This window comes from Hemitrygon akajei, chromosome 5 (genome assembly GCF_048418815.1).
Source record: "Hemitrygon akajei chromosome 5, sHemAka1.3, whole genome shotgun sequence".
Lineage (NCBI taxonomy): Eukaryota > Metazoa > Chordata > Chondrichthyes > Myliobatiformes > Dasyatidae > Hemitrygon > Hemitrygon akajei.
The window spans coordinates 110,108,889-110,129,674 of NC_133128.1; the positions used below are offsets into that span (position 1 = coordinate 110,108,889).

Below are 20,786 nucleotides of genomic sequence, written 5' to 3' on the forward strand. Positions count from 1 at the left end.
TAATGTGGATGGGTGTCCATGGTCAGTATGGACATTGTGGGCTGAATGGCCTGTTTTCACTCTGTACGTCTCTATGAACATAGTACGTAGAACATAGAACAGTGCAATGCTGTACAGTCCCTGCCATCCACAATATTGTGTCGGCCTTTTAACCTACTCCATCATCAATCTAGCCCACAAGAGCCCACAACCCTCCGTTTCTCTTACATCCATATGCCTATCTAAGTATCTTTTCAATGTCCCAAAGTACTTGGACAGGAAAGGCGTACGGAGAAACGTTCCTATTGTTCCTGTTCCATCAGCCTCTGCCACCACCCCTGGCAGTGCATTCGCTGTGTAAGACAATCTTACCTCTGACGTTTCCACCACTCACCCAAACTGGATATCCTCTAGTACTGGCCATTGATGCCCTGGGGCAGAGACACTGGTTATTCACTCTATCTTTGCCTCACATTATCTAATACCCCTCTATCAGGACCAGGATATTTTAGCACCCTGATTGGTCATGAGAGTTAGCTGTACACTGTCGTCCAGGTACCTGAGAAAAATCATCATCCAGTGACTGGCACAACCATGAAGTGATCTGAGAGACTGGGCACTAAGCCCAGCCGTCTAGTCAGCCTCAACCACAGCAATTCACCTACCGCTGAAGCCGTCCGCGCAGACTGGCACAGTACAATAGCGGTCAGCATAGTAGTTTTCAGTGCCAATGATCCGGTTTCTGTAGGAAGTTTGTATGTTCTCCCCATGACCACATGGGCTTCCTCTGAGTGTTCCATTGTCTTCCCACATTGCAAAGCTGCACGGGTTAGGGGTAGTGAGTTGTGGGATTGCAATATCAGTGCCGGAAATGGGCTGCCTCCAGCACATAACACAGTCCTGTAAATGACTGTGCTGGTCATTTACGCCAATGACACAGTTCACTTTATGTTTCAATGCCTCAATATACATATGACAAAGAAAGCTCATCTTCGATCTGTGAAAAAAAGAAACAGATTCTGCAGATGCTGGAAATCCAGAGCAACACACGCAAAATGCTGATGGAACTCAGTATTTCAGGCAGCATAAGACCGAGACCATTAGACACAGGAGCAGAATCAGGCCATTCGGCCATCAAGTCTGCTCTGCCATTCTATCATGGCTGATTTATTGTCCCTCTCAACTCCACACCCCTGCCTTCTCCGTGTAACCTTTGATGCCCTTACTAATCAAGAACCTATCAACCTCCACTTTAAATATACCCAATGACTTGGCCTCCACAGCCGTCTGGGGCAATGAATTCCACAGATTCACCATCCTCTGCGTCTATGCAGGTCTCTACAGAATAAAACATACATTACATGTTGTATGAAATATACAAAAGTTGTTTCTCCCTATTTACTCCATCATAACCATAACCTTCTGTGCTTCAAATTCAATACCCTAAGACTCTTCAAATTCTCCACACATTAAGCCTCCATGTCACCGACACAAACCTGGATGAATCTTAAACACACGAGATTGTGGAGATGCTAGAAATTCAGAGTAACACACACAAAATGCTGAAGGAACTCAGCAGGTTAGGCAGCATCTATGGAGAGGAATAAACTGTCAATGATTTGGGCTGAGGCCCTTCATCTGGAAATGAAAGGGGCGGAAGCCAGAATAAGAAGGTGGGAGGAGTAAAAGCTGGCAGGTGTGGGGGAAGGTGGGTGGGTGGGTGGGGGAGGGGGAAATGGAGTAAGAAGCTGGGAGGTGATAGGTGAAGCCAGGTGAGAGGAAATATCCTTTCACACCTTGAACCGACCTTCATGCTTTTCAGGTATCAGACTCAGCTGAGGACAAACTTCTAGACCACCTTTAAAGATGTTCAATCTAAAAGATGTCGTCGCCTGATAGAAAACACTGCACTAAGAATTACATGTGTCACATAGAGCTGTGTCTGCACATGCAAAAGGCAACAGAAGACTGCTAAAATAATCCAGCTCACCTGTTATAAAAATAGCGTGTGGAAAGGGTTAATCTGCTTGAGTAAACATGCAAGAATGCACTTTTTATTAATCCGAGAAACCAGCGTGTTATAGTGGCGTGGAGATGCATGCTGCTTTGAGAAGGGGTGGAAGCTTGCTTCAATTCCAAACTCGGATGAGTTCACCTCTCTCCTTGAGGACACGAATTCCAAACAAATTTTACCGACGAGTCTCTGCCTCAACCTGCCAGGCACTTGCAGGCAAGCGCCAGAAGAGGACATTTTTTTAATGTCTTCATATATTTATACACAAAACTCTGCTTAAGGGGGAAAAAAAAAATCAGCCCCCATTGCACAATCAGTCAAGGGCATGTGGAGAGATTTGATTGTTCTTTTATCTTCCATAAGATAATTGGTAACTCGATCATTGCATACCCGTGTCTCTGCTGCATCTTCAAGAAAGAGCAGGACAGACATACTGCTTGTTGGCTTGTGTCTGGTTCGGTAATCTACACTTGACAGCGTGGTATTTAACTGGAAGTTGAATAGAAAAATCCATTTGCCCACAACTCGTCCTCCTGCTGAATCCCGCCAAAGTTAGAATTGGTTTTTCCCCAGTATTGTTATGTCTGCCTCAGGTTTCCAAACCTTTAGGATTTCGACATGACAAATAAAAGGACATTCTGCTTCATATTTGTGACACTGAGATAAGATGTCCTCAGTCCAAAACCCATCTGGACCCCTGTTCCATAGGCAGCCTGGCGAAGCATTTCACTGTCATATCAAGAACACAAGAGACTCTGCAGATGCTGGAAATCCAGAGTAACACACAAAATTCCAAAGGAACTCAACATCCACACAGAGGCAAACACGAGGAAATCTGCAGATGCTGGAAATTCAAGCAACACACACAAAATGCTGGTGGAACGCAGCAGGCCAGGCAGCATCTAGAGGGAGAAGTGATGTCGATGTTTCGGGCCGAGACCCTTCGTCAGGACTAACTGAAAGGAAAGATAGTAAGAGATTTGAAAGTAGGAGGGGGAGGGGAAAATGCAAAATGATAGGAGAAGACCGGAGGGGGTGGGGTGGAGCTGAGAGCTGGAAAGGTGATTGACAAAAGGGATACAGAGCTGGAGAAGGGAAAAGATCATGGGACGGGAGGCCTCGGGAGAAAGAAAGGGGGAGGGGAGCACCATAGGGAGATGGAGAACAGGCAAAGTGATGGGCAGAGAGAGAGAAAAAAAAGGGGGGGAAAAAACTAAATATATCAGGGATGGGGTTTGATGCACCATCAATCACTCTAGGAGACTGGAAGTGAACGATAGGCTTTTATTAACAGCAAAAAGGGAGCACGACATCTCGGAGACTGAGGGAGGACCAGTGCCCCAATCGCCTTTATACAGGGGTCTGTGTGAGGAGCCACAGGAGCAGTCGGCAGAGGGGTGTGTCCAGACAGGTATACATAGTTTACCACAGGGTAAGAAGGGGAGGAGGGGCATTAACGGAAGTTAGAGAAGTCAATGTTCATGCCATCAGGTTGGAGGCTACCCAGCTGGTATATAAGGTGTTGTTCCTCCAACCTGAGTGTGGCTTCATCTTGACAGTAGAGAAGGCCATGGGTAGACATATCAGAATGGGAATGGGATGTGGAATTAAAATGTGTGGCCACTGGGAGATCCTGCTTTCTCTGGCGAACCGAGCATAGGTGTTCAGCGAAACGGTCTCCCAGTCTGCGTCGGGTCTCACCAATATATAAAAAGCCACACCAGGAGCACCGGACGCAGTATACCACACCAGCTGACTCACAGGTGAAGTGTCGCCTCACCTGGAAGGACTGTCGGGGGCCCTGAATGGTCGTGAGGGAGGAAGTGTAAGGGCAGGTGTAGCACTTGTTCCGCTTACAAGGATAAGTGCCAGGAGGGAGATCGGTGGGAAGGGATGGGGGGGACGAGTGGACAAGGGAGTTGCATAGGGAGCGATCCCTGCAGAAAGCAGAAAGGGGGGGAGGGAAAGATGTGCTTGGTAGTGGGATCTACACAGAGGAATAGACTTGACATTTTGGGCTGAGACCCTTCATCATGCTGTGATGAAGGAGCTCGCCCTGAAACATTGATTCATTATTGCTTTCCTTAGAACCTGCCTGACCTGCTGAGTTCCTCCAGCATTTTGTGTGTGTTTCACTGTCCTGTCATGAGGACCCCACTCACCGTATGCACAGACTGTTTGTCCCATCCCCACCAGGACCACCAGACTCAAACACAATTAGTTCTCTCAAGCATTCAGGCTGATTAACTCACCCCACCACCACCCAGCATCACCTAATGCACATACCATCAGTCTACGTACAGTTTATGTTTCTATTTATTGTGTTTTTATGGTGATCTTTATGCCTATTGTGCTTTTATGCTGCCTCACACATGCCGGTGATAATAACCCTGATTCTGATTTACACTCATATACTGAAGAATGATGATAAGTAACCTTGAATCCTGAATTACTTCACTGGATTGAGTGGGGTTGTTCCCAGGTAGTTGATGGGAATTTACTGATACATTGCTTTATAGATATATATAAAGATATCAAAGGGGATTGGAGAAAATACAGACCTAATTTTGCCAACTCTCTCTCCTCATTAGAACTTGAGTCCAAACATTTCATTCTGCATTGTAGTATTGCTTTCCATTTGTTCAAAGTTAAAAATTCAAATTTATTATCAAACTATGTACACCATATACGACCTTGAGATTCATCGTCTTGCAGGCAGCCACAAAACAAGAAACACAATATCATCCACATACAACAAAGATCTCCACACAACCAATGTGCAAAAGAGGACAAGTTGCACAAATAGTTAAAGAAAAACACTAAGAACATGAAATGCAGAGTCCCTGAGAGTCAGTCCATGGCTGTCGAGGCAGTTCAGCACTGAGGAAAGTGAAGGTGGTCCAGAAGCCCGACTGCTGTAGGGCAACAACTGCTCTTGAGCCTGGTGGCGTGCACCCAAGACTCCTGCCCCTCCTACGCCTCCTGCACCTCCTGCCCCTCCTGCCCCTCCTGCACCTCCTACACCTCCTGCCCCTCCTGCCCCTCCTGCCCCTCCTACACCTCCTGCACCTCCTGCACCTCCTGCCCCTCCTGCACCTCCTATGCCTCCTGCCCCTCCTGCCTCTCCTGCCCCTCCTGCACCTCCTGCACCTCCTGCACCTCCTGCCCCTCCTGCACCTCCTGCCCCTCCTGCCCCTCCTGCACCTCCTGCCCCTCCTACACCTCCTGCACCTCCTGCACCTCCTGCCCCTTCTGCCCCTCCTGCACCTCCTGCCCCTCCTGCACCTCCTGCACCTCCTGCACCTCCTGCCCCTCCTGCACCTCCTGCACCTCCTGCCCCTCCTGCACCTCCTGCCCCACCTACACCTCCCACACCTCCTGCCCCTCCTGCACCTCCTGCACCTCCTGCCCCTCCTGCACCTCCTGCACCTCCTGCACCTCCTGCCCCTCCTGCACCTCCTGCCCCTCCTGCTCCTCCTGCCCCTCCTGCACCTCCTGCACCTCCTGCACCTCCTGCCCCTCCTGCACCTCCTTCCCCTCCTACACCTCCTGCTCCTCCTGCCCCTCCTGCACCTCCTGCCCCTCCTGCACCTCCTGCACCTCCTGCCCCTCCTGCCCCTCCTACACCTCCTGCTCCTCCTGCCCCTCCTGCACCTCCTGCTCCTCCTGCACCTCCTGCCCCTCCTGCACCTCCTGCCCCTCCTGCACCTCCTGCACCTCCTGCCCCTCCTGCACCTCCTGCACCTCCTGCTCCTCCTGCACCTCCTGCCCCTCCTGCACCTCCTGCTCCTCCTGCTCCTCCTGCACCGCCTGCTCCTCCTGCACCTCCTGCACCTCCTGCCCCTCCTATACCTCCTGCACCTCCTGCACCTCCTGCCCCTCCTGCTCCTCCTGCTCCTCCTGCACCTCCTGCCCCTCCTGCACCTCCTGCACCTCCTGCCCCTCCTGCACCTCCTGCCCCTCGTATACCTCCTGCCCCTCCTGCACCTCCTGCCCCTCCTGCACCTCCTGCCCCTCCTGCACCTCCTGCACCTCCTGCCCCTCCTATACCTCCTGCACCTCCTGCTCCTCCTGCCCCTCCTGTCCCTCCTATACCTCCTGCCCCTCCTGCACCTCCTGCACCTCCTGCCCCTCCTGCATCTTCTGCCCCTCCTGCACCTCCTGCACCTCCTGCCCCTCCTATACCTCCTGCCCCTCCTGCACCTTCTGCCCCTCCTGCACCTCCTGCACCTCCTGCCCCTCGTATACCTCCTGCCCCTCCTGCACCTCCTGCCCCTCCTGCACCTCCTGCCCCTCCTGCACCTCCTGCACCTCCTGCCCCTCCTATACCTCCTGCACCTCCTGCTCCTCCTGCCCCTCCTGTCCCTCCTATACCTCCTGCCCCTCCTGCACCTCCTGCACCTCCTGCCCCTCCTGCACCTCCTGCACCTCCTGCCCCTCCTATACCTCCTGCACCTCCTGCTCCTCCTGCTCCTCCTGCCCCTCCTATACCTCCTGCCCCTCCTGCACCTCCTGCACCTCCTGCCCCTCCTGCCCCTCCTGCCCCTCCTGCACCTCCTGCACCTCCTGCTCCTCCTATACCTCCTGCCCCTCCTGCACCTCCTGCTCCTCCTATACCTCCTGCTCCTCCTGCCCATCCTGCCCCTCCTGCACCTCCTGCACCTCCTGCCCCTCCTGCACCTCCTGCCCCTCCTGCCCCTCCTGCATCTCCTGCCCCTCCTGCAGCTCCTGCCCCTCCTGCCCCTCCTGCACCTCCTACACCTCCTGCCCCTCCTGCCCCTCCTGCACCTCCTGCACCTCCTATACCTCCTGCACCTCCTGCCCCTCCTGCACCTCCTATACCTCCTGCATGCCAGGTGATGCAGCAACAAGAGAGGGAGGCCAGGCAAACTTAGGAAGGAGCACTGAACAATGTTCATTTTCTGCTCTTGGCCTTGACAATTTTCAGCGATGCAGCGTGGTTAAAGTCAAAGTAAATTTATTATCCAAGTACGTATATCTACATATGTGCCACTACATACTGTACTACCTGGAGAGCATTTCCTTGCAGGTATTTAAAGGGAAATAAAGACATATAATAGTATTTAAGAAAAAAACCTTATATAAACAAAGGCTGACAAACAAACAATGTATATTTAAAGCAGAGATTGCTAGGTTCTTGATTAGCCAGGGGGTCAATAGTTACAAGGAGAAGGCAGGAGAATGGTGTAGAGAGGGATAGTAGATCAGCCATGATGGAATGGTGGGGCAGAATCAATGGGCCAAATGGCCTAAATCTGCTCATATGTCTTATGTGCCAATAAAAAACATAATACTGAGAACATAAGTTGTAGAGTCTTTGAAAGTGTCTGCTGTGAAATGAGTTCAGTGTTGAGGAGAGTGAAGTTACCCTGGTGGCTGAAGGGTGATAACTGTTCCTGAACCTGTTGTGTGTGAGACCCAAAGCACCTATACCTCCATCCGAATGGCAGCAGCAACAAGAGAGCATGGCCAGGATGGTGGGCATCCTGGAACAACACTCACAAAATGCTGGAGGAATGCAGCGTCTACGGAGGGGAATAATCAGTCCACATTTTGGGCCAAATCAGGATAGAATTTCTCACCCCGAAATATCAGCTGTTTGTTATAGATGTTGCCTGATTGCTGCATTCTCCAGTATTTTAAGACCATAAGACAAAAGAGCAGAATTAGGCCATTTGGTCCATCAAGTCTGTTCTGTCACTCCATCATAGCTGTTTTATTTTCCCTCTCAACCCCATTCTCCTGCCTTCTACCCATAACCTTTGACACCCTTTTTTAATCTGGTAGCTATCAACCACCGCTTTAAGTACACCCAATGTCTTGGCCTCCAGCGCCATCTGTGGCAATGATTCACCACCCTCTGGCTAAAGAAATTTCTCCTCATCTCTGTTCGAAAGGGATTCTGAGGCTGTGCTCTCTATGACCTTGACCATGCCCACTCTATCTAAGCCTTTTAATATAAGATTCCTCCCTCATTCTTCTGAACTCTAACTTTTCCATTCTCATGAACCTCTTCTGGACTCTCTCCACGTTGCTGAGTTCCTCCAGTATTTGAGTGGGTTGCCGAGTTTACTAACTGGTTGGTCTTCTTTCGGTTCTTCAAGATGCCAATATGACCCCAGACCCCCAGACCCATGTTCGTACTCACTTTCAGAACCGCCGGTACATTGGCAGCTGTCTCTACTGCTGCCAGGCCAGAGTCACTGCTTCCACAGCACGACAGCCCAGCGATTAGCGCAATTGCTTTATAGCACCAGTGATCATGGATCAGGGTTTGAATCCTGCCACTGTATGTACGGAATATGTACCTTCTCCCCGCAACCACATGCTCAAGCTGCCCCCAGCGCATCTCAGACTGTGTTAGTCATTGATACAGAACAATGCCTCTCACTCTATGTTTCAGTCTACATGTGACAAATAAAACTAATCTTCAAATCTTTCAAATCTTCCTTCAGTTTACTCCCTCAACCTCTCTTCCTGTGGAATGATTCTTAAAACCTTCCTTTGTTAAACAAGACTTAATTATCTCCTGTTTCAGTGTTGGATTTTCTTTGTCAATGTTCTTAGGATGCTTAATTTGTTAGTAGTAACTAACATTATAATAATAATTGGTGCATTAACAGGGTTAAAGGAAGGTTATCAGAATCATACTGCATGAAAGACCCTTTGGCCCACAGAGTATATGCTGACCATCAAGCATCTACCTCCTCCTCTCACATTCGTATTCACCCCATAATCCCAGCTGCTCCTCCAGATTCCAGCACTCAGCCACACACAAAGGTCAGTTTGTAATGACCAACTAAACTACCAGTTTAAGAAACTGAAGTACAGGGAGAATATGTAAATACTACATGGAGAGCACCCAAGGTCAGAATCGAACCCTGGAGTTGTGAGGCAGCGGCTCTACTCTCTATGCCACTGTGCCACCTAGAAATAAAAGGGACTGAAGATGCTGGAGGCTGGAACAAGAACAGTGGGCCAAGCAGAATCTGAGGAGGCAAAAGGTATTGGTCGACATTTCAGTTCGAGACCCTTCATTAGTTCAGAGATATGTTCTCCCGAGTGCTGCACGACGTGCTCCCGTACCAGTCACCATCCTATCATCGACTGCCCATGCTGACATTTCTTTATTTTGTTACCATCCTGCTCAGGAATGTTGGGAAATGGTGGCAGATCCTGCACAAAGAGAAGTGTCAGAAGTGCTGGCTAAAGTGGGTTAGGCTGCCTATAGAGAACAGTGTCAAATACTGGTCTGCCCTCAACAGGAGGGATGTGAGTATGTCGAAGTGGTTTACCAGGATTCTGCTTGGTCTAGGAGGCATGTGTTATGGAGGGAGTATGAGTGTGTTTTATTTTGGAGCAGAGGAGGCCAACTACCTGATAGCAAAGACCCGATAGAAGTTTATAAGATGATGAGAGGTATAGGCTGGCCAGCCAGTGTCTTTCTCCCAGGGTCAAAATGCCAAATGCTAGAAGGCATGTATTTAAAATGAGAGTGGGAGTGGGGAAGTTCAAAGGAGGTGTGCAGGGAATGGTTTTTTTTACAGGAGGGTGGAGGGTGCCTGAAATCCACTGCCAGTAATGGCGGTGGTGGGGCAGATAAACAGAGGCATTTATGATATGCAGAAAATGAAGGGATGGGGACCATTTGTAGACAGGAGGGATGTGTGTAATTAGGTGTCATTAGCTTAATTAACTTTGCACTAAATCATGGACTGAAGGGCTTGTTCCTGTGCTGTAGCGTTTCTTCAATGTTTTTGGAATGTGCTACAAGGGATGATGGCAGAGGCAGATACATTAGGAACATGCCTCTACAAATGCCTCCATCGTATCTACATTAGGGGCATTTAAGAAAATCTTGGGCTGGTGGATGATAAAAAAATGGAGCGCTATGTAGGAGGGAATGATTAGATTGATTTTAGAGTACAATAAGATGTCAGCACAGCTTTGTAGTCTGAAAGGCCTATGTTGTGCTGTACTGTTCTATGATCTATATTCTACGTCTAATGATCTGCTGGAGGATCTGTGATGCGGACGTGAGGTGGTGGGGCAGGAACTGTCAGACTCCACTGCGCACATTCATCTCCTGTCCCACCACTCCCCCTCTCCTCTTTATACTGCCCATCTCAGCACTCCACTTTAAGTCCTGATGCAGGGCTTTGACCCCAAAGATTAGCAGCTCCTCCACCCCCTCACAGATGCTGTTCAACCTGCTGAGTTCCTCCAGCAGATTACTGCTGCAGACTTCGTCTCTCATGTCTCCAAACTCAATATGGCTTTGTGAAAGAGTGCTTATCCCAATTTACTGAAGAAATAACAGGTAGGAAATTACGAAGCATTGGAGTATGTACTAGAGTCGTGGAGCACTGCAACGGAGAAGCAGGCCCTTTGGCCCATTTAGTTTATGCCAAACGATTATTCTGCCTGATCCCATCCACTAGACTTGGGTTTCTCAGAAGGCTTGGATAAGGTGTGGCATTAAATGTTATTATGGAAACTAAAAAATCATGGAATGGGGGATATGGATCATGCACAGGCAGAAGAGATTTACTTTGATTTGACATTTTATTGGCCACAGACATCAATTTACAATAATTACAATAAATTTACTAAACATTATTAAAAGTGGTTTTAAAGTCCCAAGCTTCTAATGTTGTCACCAATGTTCCAGCATTCCTTTCTCTTTGCTCCCAGAAGGAAGCACTTCATGTTGGATCAGGAACTCTGATAAGGATCCCCACCATGCATCCCACAATCTCTCTGACCCACTACTGTCAGGAAGGAGGTACAGGAGCATCAGGACTGGGACTGCCAGACTGGGCAACAGCTTCTTCCCTCAGGCTGTGAGACTAATGAACACTGAGCTGTTTACTGTTTACCTGTGCTGTGCACTTAACGTGCATTTTGAATTATTTTTATTAACTTATTTGTTTTACGTGCTATATATGATATATGTAATGTGGGTGCACCGTGGTGTAGAGGAATATTTTGTTTGGTTCTATATTTGCACAGGTAGCTGATAATAAATCTGAATTTGAACTTCAGAGTCAAACCGGAGAGAGTGCAGAGAAGATTTCCATGGAAGTTACTGGGACTGGAGGGCTTGCAATATAAACAGAGGTGGCATAAACTAGGACTTCATTTCCTGAACCATAGAAGGCAAAGGAATGACCTTATAAAACCATAAGACATGAGAGCAAAATCAGGCCATTCATCCCATTGAGTCTAATATATCATTTCATCATGGCTGATCCATTTCCCCCCAACTCCATTCTCCTGCCTTCTCCCCTTTCACGGCCTGACTTGTCAAGAACACTTGATTGAGGGATGAGTGTGCAAGTGTGTGGACATCAGTGAGTTAGACCGGTGCATAGTTTTTAAAGGGAGACTGCATAATAGAGCAGGCACAGAGTAGATGGAGTAGAAGGACTTCGGTTCAACAGGGCTTCAGCGATAATGGGTCGAGGCCAGGCAGGTTATCTGTGAAGAATAGAAACAGGAAGTATGACTGTGAGGCCGTTGTTCTGTGCTCGATGTCAGATGTGGGAAGTCCGGGAGACTCCCAGCCTCCGGGACAGCCAAATCTGCGCCGGGTGCGTCGAGCTGCAGCTCCTTAGGGATCACGTTAGGGAACTGGAGATGCAGATCAATGACCTTCGTCTGGTCCAGGAGAGCGAGGAGGTGTTAGAGAGGAGTTACAGGCAGGTAGTCACACCGGGGCCTGGGGAGACAGGTAAGTGGGTAACAGTCAAGAGAGGGAAGGGCAAGAGGCAGGTACTAGAGAGTACCCCAGTGGCTGTCCCCCTTAACAGTAAGTACTCCTGTTTGAGTACTGTTGGGGGGGGGGGATGCCCTACCTGGGGGAAGCAACAGTGGCTGTGCCTCTGGTACAGAGTTCGGCCCTGTGGCTCAGAAGGGTAGGGGAGGGAAGAAGGAAGTAGTGATAGGGGACTCTATAGTTAGGGGGTCAGACAGGCGATTCTGTGGACACAGGAAAGAAACGCGGATGGTAGTTTGCCTCCCAGGTGCCAGGGTCTGGGATGTTTCTGATCATGTCCACAATATCCTGAAGTGGGAAGGTGAACAGCCAGTGGTTGTGGTACATATTGGTACCAATGACATAGGTATGAAGAGGGAGGAGGTCCTGAAAACAGACTACAGGGAGTTAGGAAGGAAGTTGAGAAGCAGGACCTCAAAGGTAGTAATCTTGGGATTACTGCCTGTGCCACATGACAGTGAGTATTGGAATAGAGTGAGGTGGAGGATAAATGTGTGGCTGAGGGATTGGAGCAGGAGACAGGGATTCAGATTTCTGGATCATTGGGACCTCTTTTGGGGCGGGTGTGACCTGTACAAAAAGGACGGGTTGCACTTGAATCTGATGGGGACCAATATCCTGGCGGAGAGGTTTGCTAAGGCTACTGGGAAGAGTTTAAACTAGAATTTCTGGGGGGATGGGAACTGAACTGAAGAGACAGAGGAAGGGGCAGTTGGCTCACAAATAGAGAAAGTTTGGAGACAGTGTGAGAGGGAGGATAGGCAGGTGATGGAGAAGGGATGTGCTCAGACTGATGGTTTGAGATGTGTCTGTTTTAATGCAAGAAACATCATGAACAAAGCGGATGAGCTTAGAGCATGGATCAGTACTTGGAGCTATAATGTTGTGGCCATTACAGAGACTTGGATGGCTCAGGGGCAGAAATGGTTACTTCGAGTGCCAGGCTTTAGATGTTTCAGAAAGAACAGGGAAGGAGGCGAAAGAGGTGGGGGCATGGCACTGTTGATCAGAGTGTCACGGCTGCAGAAAAGGAGGAAGTCATGGAGGGATTGTCTACGGAGTCTCTGTGGGTGGAAGTTAGGAAGAGGAAGAGGTCAATAACTCTACTGGGTGTTTTTTATAGACCACCCAATAGTAACAGGGATATTGAGGAGCAGATAGGGAGACAGATTCTCGAAAGGTGTAACAATAACAGGGTGGTCATTGTGGGAGATTTCAATTTCCCAAATATTGATTGGCATCTCCCTAGAGTGAGTGGTTTAGATGGGGTGGAGTTTGTTAGGTGTGTTCAGGAAGGTTTCTTGACACAATAGGTAGATAAGCCTACAAGAGGAGAGGCTGTACTTGATCTGGTATTGGGAAATGAACCTGGTCAGGTGACAGGTCTCTCAGTGGGAGAGCATTTTGGAAATAGTGATCACAATTCTATCTCCTTTACTATAGTATTGGAGAAGGATAGAAACAGACAAGTTAGAAAAGTGTTTAATTGAAGTAAGGGGAAATATGAAGCTATCAGGCAAAAACTTAGAAGTATAAAGTAGGAAGAGATGTTCACAGGGAAATGTATGGCAGATATGTGGCAAATGTTCAGGGGATATTTGCGTGAAGTTCTGCATAGGTACATTCCAATCAGACAGTAAAGGTGGTAGGGTACAGGAACCATGATGTACAAAGGCTGTTGAAAATTTAGTCAAGAAGAAAAGAAAAGTTTATGAATGGTTCAAGAAACTAGGCAATGATAGAGATTTATAAGATTATAAGGCTAGTAGTAAGGAACTTAAGAATGAAATTAGGAGAGCCAGGAGGGGCCATGAGAAGGCCTTGGCAAGCGGGATTAAGGAAAACCCCAAGGCATTCTACAAGAAGAGCAAGAGGATAAGATGTGAGAGAATAGGACCAATCAAGTGTGACAGTGGAAAAGTGTGTATGGAACCGGAGGAGATAGCAGAGGTACTTAATGAGTACTTTGCATCAGTATTCACTACGGAAAAGGATCTTGGCCAATGTAGGGATGACTTACAGCAGACTGAAAAGCTTGAGCATGTAGATATTAACAAAGAGGATGTACTGGAGCTTTTGGAAAGTATCAAGTTGGATAAGTCACTGGGATGGGACGAGCTGTACCCCAGGCTACTGTGGGAGGCAAGGGAGAGATTGCTGAGCTTCTGGCGATGATCTTTGCATCATCAAGGGGGATGGGAGAGGTTCCGGAGGATTGGAGGATTGTGGGTTTTGTTCCATTATTCAAGACAGGGAGTAGAGATAGCCAGGAAATTATAGACCAGTGAGTCTTACTTCAGTGGTTAGTAAGTTGATGGAAAAGATCCTGAGAGGCAGGATTTATGAACATTTGGAGAGGCATAATATGATTAGGAATAGTCAGCATGGCTTTGCGAAAGGCAGGTCGTTTCTTACGAGCCTAATTGAGTTTTTTGAGGATGTGACTAAACACATAGATGAAGGTAGAGCTGTAGATGTAGTGTATGCAGATTTCAGCAAGGCATTTGATATGGCACACCATGCAAGGCTTATTGAGAAAGTAAGGAGGCATGGGATCCAAGGAGACATTGCTTTGTGGATCCAGAACTGGCTTGCCCGCAGAAGGCAAAGAGTGGTTGTAGACAGGTCATATTCTGCATGGAAGTCAATCACCAGTGGAGTGCCTGAGGGATCTATCTGGGATGTCTACTCTTCATGATTTTTATAAATGACCTGGATGAGGAAGTGGAGAGATGGGTTAGTAAGTTTGCTGATGACACAAAGGTTGGGGGTGTTGTGGACAGTGTGGAGGGCTGTCAGAGGTTACAGCGGGACATTGATAGGATGTAAAACTAGGCTGAGAAGTGGCAGGTGGAGTTCAACCCAGATAAGTGTGAGATGGTTCATTTTTGGTCGGTCAAATATGATGGCAGAATATAGTATTAATGGTAAGACTCTTGGCAGTGCGGAGAATCAGAGGGATGTTGGGGTCCAAGTCCATAGGACACTCAAAGCTGCTGCACAGGTTGGGTCTGTGGTTAAGAAGACATATGGTGCATTGGCCTTCATCAACCGTGGAATTGAGATCAAGAGCCAAGAAGTACGTTTGTAATTCTACAGCTATATAGGACCCTGGTCAGACCCCACTTGGAGTACTGTGCTCATTTCTGGTTGTCACACTATAGGAAGGATGTGGAAACCATGGAAAGGGTGCAGAGGAGATTTACAAGGATGGTGCCTGAATTGGGGAGCATGTCTTATGAAAATAGTTTGAGTGAACTCGACCTTTTCTCCTTGGAGCATCGGAGGATGAGAGTTAACATGATAGAGGTGAATAAGATGATGAGAGGCATTGATCGGGTATAGTCAGAGGCTTTTTCCCAGGGCTGAAATGGGCAACACGAGAGGACATAGTTTTAAGGTGCATGGAAGCAGGTATAGAGGAGATGTCAGAGGTAAGCTTTTACACAGAGAGTGGTGAGTGCAGGGAATGGTCTGCTGGCGTCAGTGGTAGAGGCAGATATGATAGGGTCTTTTAAGAGACTCCTGGCTAGGTACATGGAGCTTAGAAAAATAGAGGGCTGTGGGTAACCCAAGGTAATTTCTAAGGACATGTTTGACACAGCATTGTGGGCCGAAGGGCCTGTATTGTGCTCTAGGTTTTCTATGTTTCTATGTTTCTAACACATTAACATCTGCTTTAAATATACCCAATGAGCTGGCCTTGACAGCCATTGGTGGATTCAAGGCAGATACATTATAGGCACATGGATGATAGAAAAATGTGAGAGGAAAGTCTTAGGTTGATCTTAGAATATGTTAAAATGTTGGCACAAAAGCTTGAGGGTGAAAGGGCCTGAACTGTGCTGTAATGTTCTGTCTTCTATGAGAAGAATAGAAAAGGTGAATGGTCACTGCATTTAGCCCAGGGTAAGGGAGTGCAAAACGAAAGCTTAAGTGCATAGTGAGATGGGAAAGACTTAGAAGGAAACTGCAGGGCAACTTTTTCCACACAGAAGGTGCATGGAATGAGCTGCCAGAGGAAGTGCTCAGACAGATTTTAAAGATTGGCTTCATTTGTTACATATACATTGAAACATAAACACATACAGTGAAATATGCCTTTTGTGTTGATGACACGCTGGGGACAGCCTGCAGGTATTGCCACACATCCAGCACCAATATACCTGCAGCATGCACACAACTTACCAGGCAGTACATCCTTGGAATGTGGGAGGAAACCAGAGCACCCGGAGGAAACCCACGCGGTCATGGGGAGAATGTACAAACTCCTTAGCGACGATGGCAGGAATTGAACCCCAATCTTACAGCAGGCACTGTCAAGTGTTACACTGGCTGCTATGCTACCACATTGCTCCATTTACGATATTTAAAATACATGTTGGGCAAGTACGTAGGTTAGGTTGGAAAGGTTTGGGGGGGGGGGGGATGTGGGCCAAACATGGACAAAGGGGTAATCTATGAGTTGCCATTCCAAAGCTTCATTCCTTTCAGGTTGAGAAGGCAGAAACCAGTCAGGGATTCTGCTTCTTTAGTATTGGGGTATGCTCCTCAAGAACCCGGTTCGATAAACAAGATCTCTTTTTGTATATTTACATGTCTAATTCTAAACCACACAGAAAGCACTCGTCCACACCTCCATTTTACAGGAGACGACATTTTAAACAGCTCTCTGAAAGGAAACATCATCAACTTTGAAAGGTTTAAGGAACATATGCGAAGCTGAGAATAGTGTTTCTTTTCTGTACTCGGCTTGCAACTGATGTCCCGAAAAACTCCTCTCTATGAAAAACACTGCTGACTGCAGAACTTATTATTTAAGCACAGCGTATGGAGTCACTGCCTCACAGCACCAGAGATCCAGGTACAAATCCCGACCCCCGCAGGTTCCTTTGGTGGTAGCCTTCCCACCATCGAGGACATCTTCCGAGGGCACTGCCTCCAGAAAGCAACATCCACCATGAAGGACCCTCACCATCCAGGACGTGGCCTCTTCTCCTTGCTGCCATCAGGGACAAGGCACAGAGCCTGGAGACCCACATTCAACTTTTTAGAACAGCTTCTTCCCCTCCACCATCGGATTTCAAAATGGTGCATAAATCCATGAACACTATTTTGCTCTCTTTTAGCACTTGCTAGCATATTCTTATTGCAGTTTATAGTGATGTTAGACATCAAACTGTACTGCTGAAGGAAAACAACAGATTTCACAACATATGTCAGTTATAATAAACCTGCTCCTGATTCTGATCCTGAGTTTGTCTTCCATGTGACTGTGTGGGTTTCTTGTAGGTGCTCCAGTTACCTTCCACATCTCAAAGCTGTGAGTCTTTGGGGCTCCCTGGTATGTGGCTGAGTGGTGGAATCTGGTGGTAGAAGTCTTGAGTCAAAGTCAAAGTAAATTTATTATCAACTTATCTGTACGTTACCATATACAACCATGAGATTCATTTTCTTGCAGGTATTGGCAAGAAAATAAACAAATACAATAGAGTCAACAAAGAACTGTGCATGAGCAAAGACTGACAAATAACCAATGTGCAAAAGAAGACAAACTGTAGAAATAAATAAGTAAATAATACTGAGAACATGAGCTGTAGAGTCGTTGAAAGTGAGTCGGTAGGTTATGGAATCGGTCCAGAGTTGAGGTAAGTAAGGTTATCCACATTGGTTCAAGAGCTGATGATTGAAGTGTAATAACTGTTCCTGAACCTAGTGCTGTGGGACCTGAGGCTCCTGTACCTCCTATCTGATGGTAGCAAAGGTATATGTGACAATAATAAACCAATTCCAAATAAACAATGTCATTTCCTCATGGCAGCCACCTCTGAGACACGTGTAAGTCACATAAAACCCCTATTTCTCCCCAAAACAATGTTTACACGTGTGCAGGGAACCCAGTGACAAACCCTGTGCTAATTGCAAAACAACACATAACTCCAGCATGCAAACTCACTAACAAAATCAACGATACAATAAGAATGAACTGAAACACTCTTTGAGTGTTCTATGAGGAAATTGCAACACTAAGGAGGGTGTGTTCTCCTTTCGGACCATCTTATTCTCTGCTTATATTTCTTGATGTAATTTAAAGTGTATGTTTTATACTGCACGGTACTGACAGGGGAGAAGGTGCTGGAGGCGGAGTGGGAGTGTGCAGAGGTACGGCAGGTGTGCTGGTGTCGGAGCTGGGTTGGGGGCTGGCCCCTCCCGTCTCTGCTGCACTTCGTGGAAGATTTGCATTCGTCTGCTGAGCAAGGAACTGAGGAACTGCTACGATCTTGTTCTTGCAGGAACGTGGCTCCAGGACAACGTCCCATGCACCATCAATGTTCAGGCCGTGCCACTCAGGGACTTGTGCTAATATTATTTTTGTGAAAGTATATACACTGTGTGCTGTTTGTAAATACTGTGCTTTGCACCTTGGGCTTGGAGGAATGCTGTTTCAATGTGTGCGGTTTAATGACAATTAAGCTTAAGCTCGCTGCCACAAAACAACAAACATCACGACAAATTGTCAATGATGTTGCTGGGCGTATAACCTGAGTTCTAGGGAGAGCTTAAATCAGTTAGTCACTGGAGTGTAGGAGATTGTGGGGGGGGGGGGTGGATTTGATGGAGATATATAAAATTATGAGGGGTATAGATAGTGTAAATGCAAACAGGCTTTTTCCACCGAAGTTGGGTGAGGTGAACTAGTGGTCATGGGTTAAGTATGAAAGGTTAAATGTTTAAGAAGGACATGAGGGGGTATTTCTGCACTCAGAGGGTGGTGAGAGTGTGGGCCGAGCTGCCAGTGGAGGTGGTGGTTGCAGTTCTGTTTCAACATTTAAGAGAAGTTTGGATAAGCACATGGATGGGAGGGGTTACGGTCTGGGTCAGGTCAATGGGAGTAGGCAGAATAATGGACTTGATGGGCCAAAAGGCCCATTTCTCTCCTGTGGTGTTCTGTGACTCTGTCTATAAATGTCAATGATAATAAACCCGATTCCAATTCTGATGCTGATTATGATTGGCAGAGATGCTGGGTGCACTAGGATTGGCTGGAAGCTGATGAAACATGGAGACTCTAGACAGACACAGCCCTCCCTCACCAGGATCCATCTGATATCCTTCACACTCAGTCCATCCATCCTCCCCTCGATCCTTTCTCAACACTGCCCCCTTCTCCTTCTACAGGCTATCTCCCTTCTCCGGTCACAGTCCTAGTGCAGGGCCTGGACCTGAAATATCAACAAATCCTTTCTCCTTTAAAGTGCTTTTCTTTTGCTCCCAAGGCATTGTTCCATGGTTCAGTCTACATAAGGAGCCTGAACCTGCATGTTTCCCATCAAAAGGCTTTGTTAGGGTCGACACATATTTTAGTTCAAGCATACCAATTTCCATTTTTAAGCCCTTTGTTCAAAAGTATCATGGAGATTAGTTATGCAGACATTCATGCTGTGATTACCAATGGTGGCACTACACGCTTGAATTTCCTTCCAAACCTAGTCTCCCAAATTACGGTAAAACAGAGTTAGACCATTCAGCCCATCAAGTCTGTTCCACTCCCTCTCAACCCCATTCTCCTGCCTTCTCCCTATACCCTTTGCCGCCCTTACTGATCTAGAACCTATCAACTTCTGCCTTAAATATACCCAATGACTTGGCCTCCACAGCCAGTTGTGGCAACGAATTCCACAGATTCACCAGCCTCTGGTTCCTCCTCATCTCTGTTCTAAAGGGATGTCCTTGTATTCTAAGGCTGTGCCCTCTGGTACAAGACTCCCTCATTATAGGAAACATCCTATCCACTTCTAATCTACTTAGGCTGTTCAACTTTCAGATCCCCTCAGTCTTCTAAGCTCCAGCGAGCACAGGCCCAGAGCCATCAAGTGCTGAGGGGGAATACTTACACAGGGATGTGGGTTTGGATGGGGAGGTGTAAAGATGGTGGTCCCATTTGGGAAATCTTGGTTCCTACTGATGAGCTGAGTAGGGGTGTTTGACAGGAAAGGGTTAAATTTCACGCCTGTCATCACAAGATTTAAGGTTGATGTTGTACAGAACTAAACAGCTCAAGGTGTTGCACTGACATGCAAAGCCAAACCAACAGCCCTTCAGCAGAATAGCTGATGGGATTAGATGAATTTTCAAGGATTAATGCAGTGATGGATGAACCCCTTCCCCTTTGACCCCCTTGTCCCTACCCCAAACCCCACCCCTTCAGCTGCCTAGGAGCTTTGATACCTGATCCCATTCAGCTCATACCTTGCTGGAGGATTTTTCCGAAGTATTTATTGTGGATCGTGCAATTCCACCTCCGGCTCCGGAACTGGTACTGGCACTCCCTCACGCCCAGCCTGGCACCCTTCGCCACCTCGTTCACGATCTCGGGCTCTGTCTGGCACAGTTCAGCCTGTTTGCCGGCCAAGCGCTTCGTCTTGCGGCAGATACTGTTGGGGTCCATCACCAGTGGGCTTCCCACTGCCCTGCACGAGATCAACACAAGGAAGTCAGTGGGCAGAGAGTCCTGACATAACTTAGAATGAGTTACTGTCTTTGGCCAGATCATCATTGGCACAATGGACTCAAAAGTTTGCAAGGATGAATCAAGAATTTGGATTCAACCTGACAGGGTGATCCATCGGTCTCAGGTAATGAAGAATTTCAGTAGGGTAGCAGTAGAGATGTTTTAATTTGCAGAGGTGATCATAACTAGAATCCAACAGAGGGAAACAGCCTTATGCAGAGAGGAGGGAAATTTAGGAGAGGGGGTGAGAAAAATAACTGCTGTTAAGGGGAGCAACACACACAAAATGTTGGAGGAACTCAGCAGGCCAGGCAGCATCTATGGAAATTAGTAAACAGTCGAGGGTGATGTCTCTCTGAATTTTAGACATTTCTATGAATTCTCAAACGTTCCAAGGAATGACGACCTAGTTTGGCCTATCTTTGCCTATTACTCAGTCCCACTAGTCCTGGAAACATCCTTGTAAATATTTTCGGCAATCT

The 20,786-nt window shown here is 47.5% G+C and overlaps 1 protein-coding gene across 1 annotated transcript in view; it reads right to left on the bottom strand.

The window, feature by feature from the left end:
- Positions 1–20,786, bottom strand: part of wnt6b (wingless-type MMTV integration site family, member 6b) — a 129,659-nt gene that overhangs the window by 64,592 nt on the left and 44,281 nt on the right. Inside the window, exon 2 of the mRNA XM_073046175.1 lies at positions 20,043–20,263. Within this exon, the coding sequence (XP_072902276.1) occupies positions 20,043–20,263 (221 nt within the window). The remainder of the gene's footprint in view (positions 1–20,042; positions 20,264–20,786) is intronic.